General features: G+C 48.2%; 3 protein-coding genes across 4 annotated transcripts in view; 2 read left to right on the top strand and 1 right to left on the bottom strand.

Moving 5' to 3' along the window:
• The window catches only part of LOC113897378 (endogenous retrovirus group PABLB member 1 Env polyprotein-like), a 32,009-nt gene extending 18,666 nt beyond the window's left edge, over nt 1–13,343 (bottom strand). Inside the window, exons 1-2 of one of the 2 annotated variants that reach the window (XM_027550068.1) lie at nt 13,250–13,331; nt 11,832–11,893 (exon numbers count right to left, since the gene is read on the bottom strand). In XM_027550068.1, coding sequence (XP_027405869.1) covers nt 11,832–11,864 — 33 coding nt within the window. In that variant the 5' untranslated portion in view covers nt 11,865–11,893; nt 13,250–13,331. Of the gene's footprint in view, nt 1–11,831; nt 11,894–13,249 lie in introns of both variants that reach the window. The other variant, XM_027550067.1, reaches the window with a different exon arrangement.
• Nucleotides 12,991–14,714, top strand: LOC113897384. The gene is made up of 4 exons (XM_027550082.1): nt 12,991–13,064; nt 13,337–13,404; nt 13,651–13,710; nt 13,834–14,714. Exons 2-4 carry the CDS (start codon nt 13,358–13,360, stop codon nt 13,988–13,990), a joined length of 264 nt encoding a protein of 87 aa, XP_027405883.1. The 5' UTR covers nt 12,991–13,064; nt 13,337–13,357; the 3' UTR covers nt 13,991–14,714.
• CCL27 (C-C motif chemokine ligand 27) lies at nt 13,651–17,697 on the top strand. The gene is made up of 4 exons (XM_027550079.1): nt 13,651–13,710; nt 13,834–17,049; nt 17,187–17,319; nt 17,513–17,697. The coding sequence occupies exons 2-4, from the start codon at nt 16,980–16,982 to the stop codon at nt 17,667–17,669; spliced, it is 360 nt and encodes a 119-aa protein (XP_027405880.1). The 5' UTR covers nt 13,651–13,710; nt 13,834–16,979; the 3' UTR covers nt 17,670–17,697.
• The last annotated feature ends 1 nt before the right edge of the window (nt 17,698 follows it).

The raw sequence follows: 17,698 nt of genomic DNA, 5'->3' as shown, positions 1-17,698 counted from the left end.
TTCATGCAAAGATGGTCTCGATGAAGGACAGAAATAGTATGGACCTAACGGAAGCAAAAGATATTAAGAAGAGGTGGCAGGAATACACAGAAAAACTGTACAAAAAAGATCTTCATGACCCAGATAATCACAATAGTGTGATCACTCACCTAGAGCCAGACATCCTGGAATGTGAAGTCAAGTGGGCCTTAGAAAGCATCACTACGAACAAGGCTAGTGGAGGTGATGGAATTCCAGTTGAGCTATTTCAAATCCTGAAAGATGATGCTGTGAAAGTGCTGCACTCAATATGCCAGCAAATTTGGAAAACTCAGCAGTGGCCACAGGACTGGTAAAGGTCAGTTTTCATTCCAATCCCAAAGAAAGGCAATGCCAAAGAATGCTCAAACTACCGCACAATTGCACTCATCTCACACGTGAGTAAAGTAATGCTCAAAATTCTCCAAGCCAGGCTTCAGCAGTATGTGAACCGTGAACTTCCAGATGTTCAAGCTGGTTTTAGAAAAGGCAGAGGAACCAGAGATCAAATTGCCAACATCCGCTGGATCATGGAAAAAGCAAGAGAGTTCCAGAAAAACATCTATTTCTGCTTTATTGACTATGCCAAAGCCTTTGACTGTGTGGATCACAATCAACTGCTGAAAATTTTGGAAGAGATGGGAATACCAGACCACCTGACCTGCCTCTTGAGAAACCTATATGCAGGTCAGGAAGCAATGATTAGAACTGAACGTGGAACAACAGACTGGTTCCAAATAGGAAAAGGAGTACGTCAAGGCTGTATATTGTCACCCTGCTTATTTAACTTATATGCAGAGTACATCACGAGAAACGCTGGGCTGGTAGAAGCACAAGCTGGATTCAAGATTGCCGGGAGAAATATCAATAACCTCAGATACGCAGATGACACCACCCTTATGGCAGAAAGTGAAGAGGAACTAAAGAGCCTCTTGATGAAAGTGAAAGTGGGAGTAAAAAGTTGGCTTAAAGCGCAACACTCAGAAGATGAAGATCATGGCATCTGGCCCCATCACTTCATGGAAAATAGATGGGGAAACAGTGGAAAACAGTGTCAGACTTTATTTTTTTGGACTCCAAAATCACTGCAGATGGTGACTGCAGCCATGAAATTAAAAGATGCTTACTCCTTGGAAGAAAAGCAGAGACGTTACTTTGCCAACAAAGGTCCGTCTAGTCAAGGCTATGGTTTTTCCAATGGTCATGTATGGATGTGAGAGTTGGACTGTGAAGAAAGCTGAGCGCTGAAGAATTGATGCTTTTGAACTGTGGTGTTGGATAAGACTCTTGAGAGTCCCTTGGACTGCAAGGAGATCCAACCAGTCCATTCTGAAGGAGATCAGCCCTGGGATTTCTTTGGAAGGAATGATGCTGAAGCTGAAACTCCAGTACTTTGGCCACCTCATGCGAAGAGTTGACTCATTGGAAAAGACTCTGATGCTGGAAGGGATTGGGGGCAAGAGGAGAAGGGGACGACAGAGGATGAGATGGCTGGATGGCATCACCAACTCAATGGATGTGAGTCTGAGTGAACTCCGGGAGTTGGTGTTGGACAGGGAGGCCTGGCATACTGCAATTCATGGGGTCGCAAAGAGTCGGACACGACTGAGCAACTGAACTGAACTGAACAGACATAAAACATTGGAAAAGAGCCTGATGCTGGGAAAGATTGAAGGTGGGAGGAGAAAGGGACAACAGAGGATGAGATAGTTGGATGGCATCACCAACTCAATAGACATGAGTTTGAGTAAACTCTGGGAGTTGGTGATGGGACAGGGAGGCCTGGCATGCTGCAGTCCATCGGGTCAGAAAGGGTCGGAAAGGGTCAGGACTGAGCAAGTGAACTCAACTCTCAAAAACTAGCAAGAGGGCATTTTTTCTGCCCCCTTCTGATGTCTATTTCAGAAGCTTTCTCTATCTCTTTTATACTTTAATAGAACTCTGCTACACAAAAGCTCCAAGTGATCAAGTCTCGTCTCTGGCCCTGGATTGAAATCCTCTCCTCCAGAGGTCATGAAACCGGCGTAGTTCACAGCTCACAACAGCAACCTTTCAGGAAGTGGTGACCAAAATCATTCCCAAGAAAAAGAAATGCAAGAAGGCAAAGTGGTTGTCTGAGGAGGCCTTACAAATAGCTAAGAAAAGAAGAGAAGCAAAAGGCACAAAGGAGAAAGGGAAAGATATACCCAAGTGAATGCAGTTTCAGAGAATAGCAAAAAGAGATAAGGAAGCCTTCTTAAGTGAACAGTGCAACGAAACAGGAAAACAACAGATGGGAAAGACTAGGGATCTCTTCAAGAAAACTGGAGATACCAAGGGAACATTTCAAGCAAAGATGGGTTCAATAAAGGACAGAAATGGCAAGGACCTAACAGAAGCAGGAGATATTAAGAAGAGGTGTCAAGAATACACAGAACTGTACAAAAAAGGTCTTAATGACCTGGATAACCACAATGGTGTGGTCACTCACCTAGAGCCAGACATCCTGGAGTGTGAAGTCAGGTGGGCATTAGGAAGCATTTCTATGAACAAAGCTAGTGGAGGTGATGGAATTCCAGCTGAGCTATTTAATATCCTAAACAATGATGCTGTTAAAGTGTCGCATGTGATATGCCAGCAAATTTGGAAAACTCAGCAGTGGCCAGAGGACTGGAAAAGGTCAGTTTTCATCCCAATCCCAAAGAAACGCAATGCCAAGGAATGTTCAAACTAACATACAATTGTGCATGCTAGCAAGATTATGCTCAAAATCCTTCAAGAATGGCTTCACCAGTATGTGAACTGAGGAGTTCCAGTACAAGCTGGATTTGGAAAAGCCAAAGGAACCAGCAATCAAATTGCCAGCATTTTCTGGATCATAGAAAAAGGGAATTCTACAATTCTAAAATCTGCTTCACTGACTATGCTAAAGCCTTTGACTGTGTGATCACAACAAACTGGAAAATTCTTAAAGAAATGGGAATACCAGACCACCTTACCTGTCTCCTGAGAAACCTACATGCAGGACAAGAAGCAACAGTTAGAACTGGACATGGACCAATGGACTGGTTCAAAATTGAGAAAGGAGTACATCAAGGCTGTGTATTGTCACCTTGCTTATTTAACTTATATGTAGAGTATATCGTGTGAAATGCTGGATTGGAAGACTCACAAGCTGGCATCAAGATTGTTGGGAGAAATATCAACCTCAGATATGCGGGCCATACCACTTTAATGGCAGAAAGCAAAGAGGAACTAAAGAGTCTCTTGATGAAGGTGAAAGAGGAAAGTGAAAAGCTGTCTTAAAACCCAGCATTCAAAAAACGAAGATCATGGCATCTGGTCCCATCACTTCATGGTAAACAGATGGAGAAAATGTGGAAACAGTGACAGATCATTTTTTCTTGGGCTCCAAAATCACTGTGGATGGTGACTGCAGTCATGAAATTGAAAGACACTTGCTCCTTGGAAGAAAAGCTATGACAAACCTAGACAGTGTATTAAAAAGCAGAGACATCAGTTTGCTGACAAAGGTGTGTATAGTCAAATCTATGTTTTTTTTCAGTAGTCATGTATGGATGTGAGAGTTGGACCATAAAGGCTGAGCACTGAAGGATTGCTGATTTTGAACTGTGGTGTTGGAGAAGACTCTTGAGAGTCCCTTGGACTGCAAGGAGATCCAACCAGTCCATCCTAAACGAGGTCAGCCCTGGGTGTTCTTTGGAAGGAATGATGCTGAAGCTGAAACTCCAGTACTTTGGCCACCTCATGCGAAGAGTTGACTCATTGGAAAAGAAAGACTCTGATGCTGGGAGGGATTGGGGGCAGGAGGAGAAGGGGACGACAGAGGATGAGATGGCTGGATGGCATCACTGACTCGATGGACGTGAGTCTGAGTGAACTCCGGGAGTTGGTGATGGACAGGGAGGCCTGGCATACTGCAATTCATGGGGTCGCAAAGAGTCGGACACGACTGAGCGACTGAACTGAACTGAAAGAAATAGGGAATTTCACAGCCAGGAAGGAAGTATGAATAAAAGCTGTAGTCAGTAGTTCTGGAACTAGTCCTAGGGCTTAACTAGAATTTATTATTTCTTTTTTATATTAGCTTTCTACTGCTGTGTAACAAATCACCACATATTTAGCAGCTTCAAACAGTCCAAATGTATTGTCTCACAGTTTCTGTGGGCCAACGGTCAGGTACAGATCAACTGGGTCCTCTGCTCAGGTTTCATCAGGCTGATCTCAGGTATCAGCCAGGCTGCCATCTCATCTTGGACTCTGAGTCCTCTTCCAAATTCACCAGGTGTTGACAGCTGTGGTTTAGGACTGAAGCCCTGAGTTCCTAGAACTGCCTGCAATTCCCTGCTCCACGCCGTCTTCACAACATGGCAGTTTGCTTCTTCAAGGGCAATGTGAGAGCTTCTGCTGCTGCTGCTTATTTCTTGGCTCTGGACACTTTCCCTAAGGGCTCACCTAACTAGGTCAGGCCCATGCAGGGTAATCGTCCTTTTGACTAACTCAAAGGTAACTAATTTGGGGTCCTTAGTTATATCTGCAAAATCCGTTCACTGTTGCCATATAGTATAACCTAACCACATCATTGATATCCCACCGTATTCACAGATCAAGAAGCCAAGAGGATTAATCCCCTCAAAGCAAGGAGATCAGACAGGGCATGCACACCATTAAGGAGGAATCTTAAATTCTGTTTACCACACTCCCTCCATGATTTATTCCCTTTATCTCCAACTGCCACTTCAGCTGGTTGACATTCTACGCCTGCTCTGTGTGTGTGTGTGTGTGTGCATGTGTGTTCAGTTGCCCCGTCAAGTCTGAATCCTTGCGACCCTATGGACTACAGCCTGCCAGACTCCTCTGTCCATTTAATTTTCCAGGCAAGAATACTGGAGTGGGTTGCCATTTCCTACTCCAAGGGATCTTCCTGACCAAGGGATAGAACCCATGTCTCCTGCATTGGCAGGCAGATTCTTTAACTGAGCCAGCTAGGAAGTCCCTATACCTGCTAAGAGACCCAAACTTTCACACCCAAAGGATACTAACCCCTGATGGTCCTCCCTCATTAAGGCCACAGGATCCTCCATGAACTTTGACCACTGGGCATGGCACCACCAGTAAGTGCCCTAAGTACCCCAGGGATTATTCCCCACATACATAGCCTCTCACAGCACTCGCCCTCCCCTGCCATACCCACATCAGGATGGATCACAAACTCCATCCCTCCTCTTAGCCTTTGTGCTTGCTGTTCATCCTGCCTGGAATGTCCTCCCTCCTGCCTCACCCTTCCTCAAGGCTCTGTGGAGGTCCCTCCTCTGCATAACCTCTCCTGCCTTCCCTCTGTCCTCCCAATCCTGAGGCTCATCACCAGCCACACAGGCCACCTTCTGCTTGATTTCAGAGACCCTTGTCTCCTGCACTTCTCCTGAGAAAGCTAAGTTCAAGCTGAGAAACCCTAGGGCCCAGAGTGGCCCAAACTGCAGAAAATGAAAGAGAACGGGTGTTCAGGAAATCCTGGCAGGGGCTTTACATGAAGCTCCCGAGGGCAGGAGTCAAGGGAGGAGGGTGCACTATTGCTTAAGACTCCCTTCCCCTTCTGATGTACCGTCACCTCCAGAAGTCCTGTGCAACATCTACCCACACTTGAACTGAAGGGCCACTTCTGCCCTGTAGGCTGGGCCGGGACCCTCTGGACAGGGATAGAGGGATTGGAGAATAAGGGTGGGGTGGTGAAGCAGACCCCTTCCTGGGATCGGGGACTTCCAGAAGCTGAGTCATCTGATTTCTTGCTCATTTCCAGCTTCTTTCTGGCATAAAGAGGGCCCAGGCTCCTCAGGCTAGAGCCCCACTTCCACCAGCCACACATTCCCTTTTCTCTGTACACGAGACGCCCTCTGCAGGCTCAGGAGGTTGGCACTCAGGCCAGGAGCCTCACACCCCCTTTCCCTATGCACTGATGCCCTCTGCAGGCCATGTGAGGTCAATAGATGGATTAAACAGAACACACACATACACATGAACACACAGGTGGGGACACCTTTACCCACATGCGTATGTCCATACCCACACACATATACAGGCACATAATCAGTCACACAGCCAACCACTCACATCTATCAAGGACACACCACAGACACTTAAGTACATAATCACAATGTGGACACAAGGGCACATATAGACACACATACATTATTACACACACACACTGTCATGGGAGCAGGCACAGAAACACACATGAACATAATCTTTCCTCCTAGAGAAGGGTATTTGTTTGGAAGGAAAAAGTTAAAAAGCTACCGGGGGAACAGGGTAATAACCTGAATTGTGGACTTAATAAAAGAAGGTATTTCTATTTAATTAATTAATTTATTTAATTTTTGGCTATCACTGGGTCTTCCTTGCTGTCTGTGGGCTTTCTCTAGTTGTGGTGAGTGGGGGCTACTCTCTAGTCGTGGAGCTCAGGCTTCCTACTGCTGCAGCTTCTCTTGTTGCAGAGCACAGGTTCTAGATGTGCAGGCTCAGTAGCTGTAGCACATGGGCTTAGCTGCCCCACGGCATGTGGAATCTTCCCAGACCGGGGATTGAACCTGTGTCCCGTGCATTGGCAGGTGGATTCTTAACCACTAGACTACCAGGGAAGTCCTAATGGGGACTGTTGACTAGACAGCCTTCTATTTTGCTAGGCACTGGCAGGCTGGTTATAGTTTTGGAATAGTGCAGATAAGAGATGGGGTAGGGGCTTCCCTGGTGGCTCAGTGGTAAAGAGTCTGCCTGCCAATACAGGAAACACTGGTTTGATCCCTGATCTGGAAAGATCCCACAAGCCACGGGGCAACTAAGCCCACGAGGCACAACTACTAAGCCCACATGCCGCAATTACTGAAGCCCATGCACCTAGAGCCTACGCTCCACAAGGAGAGGAGCCATCGCAATGAGAAGCCAGTGCACCACAAGGAAGAGTAGCCTCTACTTGCCACAACTAGAAAAAAGCAAGTGCGGCAGGGAAGACCCATCACAGCCATACATAAATAAATAAATAAAATGAATTTTTTTAATAGTTGAGGTAGAGCTAGTAAAAAGAAATTTGGAGTATGCAAGAGCTTAATCTATATAACTTGCATGAAAGCTCATTCTTAGAAGTTGAAGCTCATTCTTAGAAGCTCCTGAGCTCAGCAAGCCAGACTAAACTAACCCTACCGCATTCCAGACACTCTCAAAACAGAGAAGCCTTCTGATATTGGTCATTCATGGGAGGTGATAAATGAGAAAGGGGGATGGACCTAAGCACCACTGAGCACCCACTCACTGTGAGTCAGGCACATGGACTACCTCACAAGATACAAATTATTCCCATTTTACAGATCCCATTTCCTTGACTGTCCAGGGTTCTAAAATTGGATTCAAATACAAGAGTTTGAGTAAAAAATTCTGTTGTTTCCACTACATGAGTAATGGCAAATGCAAGGGATACAGGTTTCCATTCCTTACTCATGTTCCCAACAATGACAGAATGTTTGCATCTTCCCCACTGATCCAGATCAGGGATTGGCAAGCTATGGCCCAGCCAGCCTGCTACCTGTTTTTGTAAATAAAGCTTTATTGGAATATAGTCATGTCTAATCACTTACATATTGTCTATGGCTACTTTGGGGCTACAGAGATAGTATGTCCTGCAAAACCTTATTTATTATCTAGACCTTTATCAAAAAGGTTTGCTAACCTCTGATCCAAACCCAGCCTCAAATGGGAGTTAACAAGTCTTATTGCCTTTGGTGTCTTAGCATTGAAGGATGACCAGATAAATAAATAAATGGGATAGATCAATAGATGGATGGATGAACAAACAGATGGACAGACATATATAGGTAGTATATCAGAGTTTGGCTCCAAATAGGTACCAGTTTTCTGCCATTTATAAGCAGTGAAACATTGGGCAAGTTAATCTTTCTGGGTCTTAGTTCCTCATCTGTAAAATGGGGATAATAATACAATGATCATTATCCAGGGCTTTTTCTGTTGAAAATGACAAAACCCAACTTAAATAGCTTAAGCAAAAAGTTAAATATGTCATATCACAGATTACGATTTAGTCTACTTCAGCCCTGGTTGGACCCAGGGATTCAAATGATGTTATCTCCATCTTTTAACCTGACTTCTCTCTAATCCTTTTTATGTGGGGGCCTTATTCCTATTATAAACAGGTTGTCTTCTAGCAGCAGAAAATATGGCCACTGAAAGCCTCAAGTCTAAATCTGCAATAGTAAGTGATCCAAAATACAGGCTCTCTTTCTCCTAACATCAAATCTCATGCAAAGCTTTGAACTGTGCTTGTGACATAAACTCAGTTCTTCAACATATTACAGTGGCCAGGCAATGAGGTACTCTGGGCAGGACACTATGACTGACAAAGCCACCAGGACCACATGAAGTGAGAGAGAAATTCTCTAAAGAAGCCAGAAAAAGGAGTATAGAAAAATGTCTGCATGAACAAAAATATCACTCACAGAATTCTACTTCAGAGATCTGCCATGAGAAAATTATTTTAAAGCATTTAGCATGGTGCATGGCACTTAAGTATCAACAAACATTAATTATTACCATAACTTGATAGATGAATGAATGTACTAATAGATGGCTAATGGTTAAACATTGTTGTTGTTGTTCAGCCACTAAGCTATGTCCAACTCTTTGCGATCCCATGGACTGCAGCACACCAGGCTTCTCTGTCCTTCACGACCTCCTAGAGTTTGCTCAAGCTCATGTCCATTGAATCAGTGATGCCATCCAACCATCTCATCCTGTGTCACCCTCTTCTCCTCCTGCCCTCAATCTTTACCAGCATCAGGGTCTTTTCCAATGAGTTGGCTCTTCACATCAGGTGGCCAAAGTATTGGAGCTTCAGTTTCAGCATCAGTCCTTCCAGTGTTTAAACATACAGATGAATAAATGAAGATGAAGATGTGAAAAGATAGATGAAAGGCAAGATGGGAGAATAAAGAGACAAAGATGGGGAGACATACAGACACATGGATGGATGGATGGATGATGGAAAGACAAAAATGGGCCCACAGTTAGGTTTGTCACATCACATGTTCTAGGGCTGGGAATGGGAAACAAACGGCACTCCACAATTGGTGTCTCCTGAGAGGTCTCCTCTTCTGGTCTGTCTCTTGGGGCCCTCTGATCAGGTTAGGGAAACACTTGCTCCCCATCCTCATCTCTAGTTTTCTTGCATCTCTGTGAATTGACCAGCCCTTCTCCTCAGAAATCCCCTCCCAATTCTGAGGATAGGGAAGTCACGGCGGAAGGGGGTGTTCTAAGTCAAGTCGCCCTTATGCTCCTTCCGCTGCCTAGGCTCAGCTTGGAGCTTAGGAAAATAGCTGGGGAGAGGGACAGTACTGGCTGGGCCAGGAGGTAGAGTCCTAGGGCCCCGAGAGCTGGACCTGCTTCCAAAGAACCTTTGTTTTAGCCCTGCTCAGCCAAGAGAGGAACATGTCTCAGGCGATGGATGTGTAGGCACTGTGATGGGCTTAGGGACACCTGGGAGACCTTCTCCAAGTAGCTTAACCTGCTACTTGTGATTGTCCTCAGGGAATCCAGGGGACCAGCGGGGTGCCATCTTTCCCACTCCAGTAATCTTAGGACCACAGAGAAGAGGCAGGAGTGAGGAGAAACCTGAGAAAGAGGGAGGCACTCCCCTTGCTCTGATCTCTAATTCTGAACTAAGCTCTGACCCTTAGCCTTAAAACTGAAGTTCAAGAGACTTTTCTGGTGGTCCAGTGGTTAAGACTCTGAGCTTCCAAGGCAGGAACACAGGTTTGATTCCAGTCAGGAACTAAGGTCCCACATGCTGCACAACGCAGCCAAAATAAATAAATTAAAAGAAAAAACTGATGTTCAAATGCCTTCAAGAGGATGACACTGCAAACCTTCCCCTAATAGGGCAATTCAGTCCCCTTCCCTCGTCCAAAAAGTTGCATGCTGAGGTTCTCAGAGCTAAAGACAAACAGTGGGAAATGGGAACAGGGAAGCTATGGGAACAGCGAGTTATGAAAGGGAAAAAAGGTTCACCCAGACAGATGGAGAGAGTGGGGAGTGTATTCAGTGGAAAGGTATTCTGATAGCAATTCTTGTTGTTTCGTTGCTAAGTCCTGTCTGAGTTTTTGTGATCCCATGGACTGTAGCCCGCCAGGCTCCTCTGTCCATGGGATTTCCCAGGCAAGAATACTGGAGTGGGCTGCCTTTTCCTTCTCCAGGGGATCTTCCCAACCCAAGAATCAAACCTGTGTCTCCTGCATTGTCAGATGGATTATTTACCGCTGAGCCAGTAGGGAAGCCCAGGAGCTCTTTCAATTCAACTGCTATTCAATTTAGACACAAACCACCCAGATCTAGTGTTAGATTCCACAGGTTTAAGGGCACAATCCCAACAAGCTTGCTTGAGATGCCAGCAACAAGTGGGGTCCTCAGGCTGCCTGCATTTCTGACTAACTAGCTACAAGTCCAGGAAGTTCTTAAACTCAGATCTAAGAGTTCACTAGAATGACTCATAGAACTCAGAAGTTCTATACTCACAATTAGTTTTTAATAAAGTAGGACTCTCAAGAGTCTTCTCCAACACCACAGTTCAAAAGCATCAATTCTTCAGCGCTCAGCTTTCTTTATAGTCCAACTCTCACATCCATACATGACCACTGGAAAAACCATAGCCTTGACTAGACGGACCTTTGTTGACAAAGTAATGTCTCTGCTTTTTAATTTGCTGTCTAGGTTGGTCATAACTTTCCTTCCAAGGAGTAAGCATCTTTTAATTTCACAGCTGCAATCACCATCTGCAGTGATTTTGGAGCCGAGAAAAATAGTCAGCCACTGTTTCTGCTGTTTCCCCATCTATTTGCCATGAAGTGATGGGACCGGATGCCATGATCTTAGTTTTCTGAATGTTGAGCCGAAGAATTGATGGTTTTGAACTGTGGTGTTGGAGAAGACTCTTGAGAGTCCCTTGGACTGCAAGGAGATTCAACCAGTCCATCCTAAAGGAGATCAGTCCTGGGTGTTCATTGGAAGGACTGATGTTGAAGCTGAAACTCCAATACTTTGGCCACCTGATATGAAGAGCTGACTCATTGGAAAAGACCCTGATGCTGGGAAAGATTGTGGACAGGAGGAGAAGGGGACGACAGAGGATGAGATGGTTGGATAGCATCACCGACTCGATGGACATGAGTTTGGGTGGACTCTGGGAGTTGGTGGTGGGCAGGGAGGCCTGGCGTGCTGCGGTTCATGGGGTTGCAAACAGTGGGACACGACTGAGTGACTGAACTGAACTGAACTGAATATAAATCAGGAATATCCAAATGGAAAGACACACAAGGAGGATTTCAATGCAGAGCTCCCATGCTCTTTCCCCATGGAGACACAAAGGGCACATCACCCTCCTAGTACGTGTTAGCCAACAGTACATGTTCACCAAACAGGAAGGTCACGAACTTTGGTGTCCAGAATTTTTATTGAGACTTCAAACATAGGCAAGAATGAATTGTTGGTGACATAACTCTATCTCCCCAGCCAAGTTGGCTCAAAGCCTCAATTCTGCAATGATACGGTTGGTCTTTCTGCTGACCAGCCTCTATCCCAAGTCACCTCGTCTCTTAGCATAAATTCAGGTGTGACCCAAGGGGCTCACAAATAGCAAAGAACTTGTATTAGTTGGGATATTCCAAAGATGTAGTGTCTCCCTTTCAGGAATAGGGACAAAGGCCAAATTATTATACAATAGACAGAGCCCTGCATCTGAGTGAAGGGATGTGAATCACCAAAGCGGTGGGGACCAGGCCTCCTGCAGACATGACTTGGCTGCAGCAGGGCAGGACTGCCACTGTGGGTGTGAGAGCAAGTGTTAGTAAGGATGAGTGTGGTAGAGGCACAGCTTCTCCATGCCCAGACTGCAATGCTTCCAACTGGCATCAGTGGATTTGTCTGTCACCTGTCTGTATGTAGTTCAAGCAGGGGAAGATAGATACAAGAGGGAAAAAGAGTATGGGGTGGTGGGAAGAGGAGAGGTGAATTTATTCTCCACACTTCAGCTTAAGGGAACTTTTACTTCATTCATTTCTGGTCATTTTCTCCCATACTGTCCAGCCACAAGGCTCTCTCCCAGACTCCCCAGACCAACTAGGGCAGCTATTTCCAACCTCCCACACTAAGTTAACTGCTCTTTCCTGCCTTTAGTCGAATAGCCTCTACAGCCCCCAGCCAGTTAGCTTCCTCTATGTGATCTTATTGTCTCTTTTGACCCCCACCCCCACCCCACCCCGTGCAGGTCCAACCCAGATGATAAGCTCTCTGAGGGCAGAATCTGTGCCTGTCTTCTTTACTGCTGTTTCCTCATGCCCACACACATTACCCAGCACAGAGTAGTCACTAAATAAATATTGGTTATGACTGCAGGAACAAAAATCTCCGGAAACGAGGTCTCAGTTCAGAGAGGAAGGTCTGTTGACCCATGCCACTCAGCCAACAAGTATTCCTATAGCATGGCCTGTCTAGACTGGGCCCTCTCTGGAGACCTATTCCTCCTCTGCCCAGTATAATATACATAGAATGGGTCAGACAAGAAAGGCAACTGTCAGAGCAGAAGCCAAGATGGAGAGGAGAGGGGATTGGTAAAACAGTACAGGACAGCGTCGCAGAGCTCTTTTCTTGCTGCCTGATGCTGAGGTCTCCGTCTTCCCAGGGTGGAGCTCCAATATCTGGCTCCATCCTTATAAAAGAGGGCTCTGTGCCCTGCACCTTAGTAATAAATACCGACTCTCCCCACACCACCCCCTCCCCGCTTTAGACATAGACTCTGGCTCCACCTCCTAGTGTGACATCTGGTCTCCGCCTCCTCCGAAGAGATGCTAAGGCTCCGCCCCTTCCGGGTAATAGGTAAGCCCCACCCCTAGAGCGTGACGCCGTCACTGTGACATAACGTAAAGGTCTGCTTCCGGGGTGGAGCCAGGGAGGGTGGGCGTTTAGGCTGCGCCGACCCCTCAGCCCCCCTGCAGGTGACCCTATCCCCCGAAAATCCTCACCCGGGGCCCCAAATATCCCGGCCCTATGACCTCCAAGCCCTATCCACCTAAATGCCCCATGCCCCCGAGGTGACCGACCTCCCAATCCCTTAATGTCTAGTGCTTCCCAGATCTTCAGCCCTGTCCCGAGTCTTCCCAGGGCACCTGTCTCATATTACCCGAGAACAAGTCAGTCTTGTCCACAGAATGACAGAGAAGGGGACCTGGGGTTGGGGAATTCTTGATCCAATCATGCCGCTCCCCAGGAGACGTTCGGAACCCAGGACATGTCGGGATTGAGGAGATACGAGGTGGCGCTGGAGGCGGAGGAGGAGTGAGTGGAGGCGGGGTTCTGCGGAGGAGGAACCTAAGCCGCTCCGGGGTTGGGGGGTGGGGAGGGCGCGTGTTCTTTGGGGGCGGGAGAAGCGGGAGGGGTGGGGCCTCTTAGGGGCGTGGGCTATCGAGAACCGCCTCTAGGGGGCGGGGCGGAGCCTTCCAAGAGAAGGGCCAGGCGTCCAAGGGGCGGAGTCTGTGGGGTCAGCCCCGCTCCGCCCCGCCCGGCTCTGCCTTCTCTTTGCAGGATCTACTGGGGCTGCTTCTACTTTTTCCCCTGGCTGCGCATGTGGCGAAGGGAGCGGAGGTGAGGGGCCTGCGATACCGCGGACCCGCCCGGGGAATGGGCGAAGCTCAGTCCGGGAGAACCGATCGGGGGGAAGCTAGGAGCCCCCGCCCCATCTCATGCCAGTGTCGGGTCGCCCCACAGCTCGGCGCACCCTCGGGAGCAGAAGCTGGAGCCTCTGCGGGGCCTGATGAGCTGTCTGTCAAGTGGCCTGGGCACTGCTCCCCAGCGCTCCGGCCGCAGCCTCCCCCGCCGCACCCCCGCCGCCACTACTCAGCCAGCCGGTGCATTAAAGATTTAAACCAGAGCCACCGTGCTGCCCTCCTGACTCTGACGCCGCTGCCGCCATTCGGGCTGGGAGCCCCTCTCCACGCCGGCTGTTTTCCTTACTGACAGGGCCTCTCTCCCTGATAGAGTGCCCCTCCGTGTACAGGCTCCCATTATTCCTAACGGTCCCTCACCAGAATCAACCTCCCCTTACTATCAATGACTGCCTTCCACCACCTAATCCCTCACCCCGCCACACACACACTCATCACTCTGAGTGCCCTGTATGGAGGGAACTGAATAATCCTGACCTGGTCCTCCTCCCAACCTGATCCCCGCATCCCTAAATTCTCACAACCCCAGCTCTCTGCTGCCACCTTCCTCCTAGACAGGACTTTGCCAGGTGTCTGAAGAATCTTCTCCTGGGAGAGGATCTAAAATATTTTTCAAGTCCATAGTTGTAGGAAGTAGGCTGTGAGAGGAGGGAAGGATTCATAGAAGCTGTGCTGTCAGCCTGCCATAGGGGAATGACTTAGAACTGTTGAAGGTCTTTCCTACAGTTAACACCCCAGCTACTGGCTCCTCCACTCTGATCCCAAGTTTAAAGATAATTGACATCAGGGAATTCCCTGATGGTCCAGTGGTTAAGATTAGTGTGCTCCCACCATAGGGAGCACAGGTTCCATCCAAGGTTGGGAAACTAAGATCCTGCATGCCAGTGTGGCACAGCCAATAAATAAATAAATGAAGTACAAAGATTCTTGGCATCAGTCCCCCATGTTACCTCCCTAGGAGAACCTAGTGGCCCCTGCTCCCTACCTTCCTTGTCTGTCTTGTCATCTAGTTGGCCTGAAATCCACTAGTTCCTAAAGTGATGAAGGGTCAGGGACTCCTAGGGGACCTTCTTTCAATTAGGGACTTGCCCCAGCACCAGGGAGGGCACCAAGAATTAAGCTAAAGAGAGAGCTCAGTTTGTGAGTGGGGGCAGAGCTGGCTTTCAGCCTGGGCCAACCCTGCCATAGCAGGCTATAGCTGGCCCTGTCTTTGGAGAAGCCAGAAGGGAGAGATGGGTACATATCTGGAAGACTTGGTTTCTTCCTTCCAAGCCCTCTGGACTGACTGGTCTGGAAAAGACTACACGGTGTGTGACACCAGCTGATGAAGATTTGTGACAAGATGATGGTACCTTAGTGGCTGCACCAAGCTCTGGGGCACAAGTCCATACTGGAGGGTGGGTAAAAGACTGTAAGGCCTCTGGTATTAGAAATTCCAAGATGAGTGACCTCTGGGTTGTGGCCACCCTCAAGAATGGATGCAGGCTCTTGAGGCATTTCCTCACAATGTCTGCATCAAGAACCCTGACCAAAGTGGAGCACCCTGTCCAACCCTGGACCTAAACCTCAGAATCCTCAGGATACTCAAACTTCCTGAATATCCACAAAACAGACTCCAGGGAAGGACCTCTGAGCCTTAACTTGGACAGGAGCACGAGGAGAAGCTCGAGTTGTTCAGCCTGGGAGGGAATTAGTCCCTATTCTGGGAGCTGATGGTGCCTTCTGATTGGTGCAGCAGGAAGATGCCCAGGGAAGTGTGAGTCCCTGTCCCAAGAGTAGGCCGGCCCCACAGAGGGTAGGTAGCTGGTCACAGAGCACAAGGTTGCAGACGGCATCCCTGAAACAACCAGATAAGGGCTGGATTATTGGGTTATGACTCAGTTTACATTTCACATAGAGAGCAGGACAGGAGGGTTGAAATCTCCAGACCGAGAGTGGGAAATTCTTCAAGGTGCCAAGGGCACTAAACTTAGCAGCTTGCCCCCACCCTTTGCTGGTCCCAGCTTCCTGGAAAGGACAAGAGGAGGAAGAGGAGGCATAGTTTTGCATTGGGGTGGAGGGATTAAGGGGAAGAGGAGTTAAGGACCGGATACAGGATTAAAAGAGACGGGACAGGAAGGAGATGGAAGCTTGGGGTTTGAGCAAGAGTATGGGGTGCAGAGGGTGTAAGGGTTGGTTGTGTTGGGGTTGGGGGGCGTCTTCCAGGCCAACAATAGAGAGAAACAGGAATTTGAATAGAATAAAGGAGAGATAATTGAGCTCTGGAATCTGATGTCTCAAAAAGTCAAGCACTGGAAGCCCCAGGCCCCTGCTGGTAGGAGGCTGGCATTTCTGGAACAGGACTTGGCAAAAACAGGAAGGTAAGATTTCTTGGGTCTTTTATCTGTTTGACAGCAGCAACCTGGCACCAAAGAACTTTGATCTTCCCTCGGGTGCACTTATCTACCTCATCCTTCCTCTGTCTCATCTTCCTGGAAAAGCAACCCCCACCTCAGTTATCCCCAAGGCACCGCATTACCACCCAAAAGGGACTTCTCCCAGCTTCTCACTCTGAATGTGACTGGCCCAGGAGAGACGACGACTCAGTCTGCTTTTGGGACCCATTCCCATCAATGTCTGCTGATAAGACAAGCAGGCTAAGACAGGAAACAGGGAGGGGAAAACGAAAGCAAGCTGGTGCCAGCCTGCCCTGTGCTCGCACCCTACCAACAGTGCCCCCATCAGAATTTGGGTGTGCTAGTGTGATTGTGTGGTGGGATGACTGTGAAAAAACAACTGTGTGGGAGTGGGACTTTGAGTACAACTGGGGCTATATGATTCTGTCTGGGGTTGTCTGACCATGTGAGGTTGATCCAGTGACAGGTGTGACTGTGAATGTGTTAACTACAGGTATGAGTGTGAATGTCCTCACTGGATGCCACTGTGGATCCTCTGCCCCCTTTACTGTACCATCAGCCCCCATGTGCATAACCCATCTCCCCAGCTTCTCTGCCCAGGACTTAGGAGTCCATGGAAAACGGGAGTCCTAAAAAAGGAGGGGTCTGTGGTAATTAGAGCCCAGGAATGTCACAAGATGAGCAATACATCTTCACCTGCGGCTGACTCACCTGGTGCCCCAGGTATAAAAGGCACCCAGATTAAAGGTAGGGAAGGAGGAGGAGAGAGAAGGAAGTATCCAGGCTGAGCATCATGAAGGGGCCCTCACCCACCAGCAGCCTCCTGCTGCTCCTGTTGTTCCTGAGCCCAGGCCCTGGAGGAGGTGAGTGAGTGGGGGTCTAGAAGGCCTGGGTTTGGATGAATGGGATGGAGGGAAAGGGGCCCAGGAAGCCCAGCCTCCAGCCTTCTGATGGAGTTTGGGGTCAGAAGCCCTCTGAACACATGGTCCTGTTCCCCTAGCATTCCCACTGGCACTCAGCACTGCATGCTGTACTCAGCTCTACCGACAGCCACTCCCAAACAAGCTACTGAGGAGGGTCATCCGAGTGGAACTTCAGGAAGCTGACGGGGACTGTCACCTCCAAGCCTTCGTGTGAGCTTTGACTCTGCCCCTGATTTGTCCCTGACTCTGACCTCAGTCCCAACCCCGGATGCTGATCTCAACCCCATCCCGATTGCTAATTCTGATGCCAACTCAGGTTTTCGTCTGGCCTCTGCCTCTAACTCCTGGGTCTCACCCTCATTCCCCCAGTTATGACCGTAGCTTTGAACCTTTCCTTTCCCAGGCTTCACCTGTCTCAACGCAGGGTCTGCATCCACCCCCAGAACCGCAGCCTGATTCGGTGGTTTGAACGCCAAGGGAAGATGCTCCAGGGAACTCAGCCCAACCAGAGTTTGGAGCTCAAAGGGAAAATGGGCTGGGGCCCCCAGAAGCCAAAGTAATAAAGCAGTGATGCATAATAGTCTCTGAC

The sequence above is a fragment of the Bos indicus x Bos taurus genome, chromosome 8, assembly GCF_003369695.1.
Source record: "Bos indicus x Bos taurus breed Angus x Brahman F1 hybrid chromosome 8, Bos_hybrid_MaternalHap_v2.0, whole genome shotgun sequence".
NCBI lineage: Eukaryota > Metazoa > Chordata > Mammalia > Artiodactyla > Bovidae > Bos > Bos indicus x Bos taurus.
The sequence above is the reverse complement of the archived record's forward strand: the minus strand, read 5'-3'. Positions and strand labels throughout refer to the sequence as shown.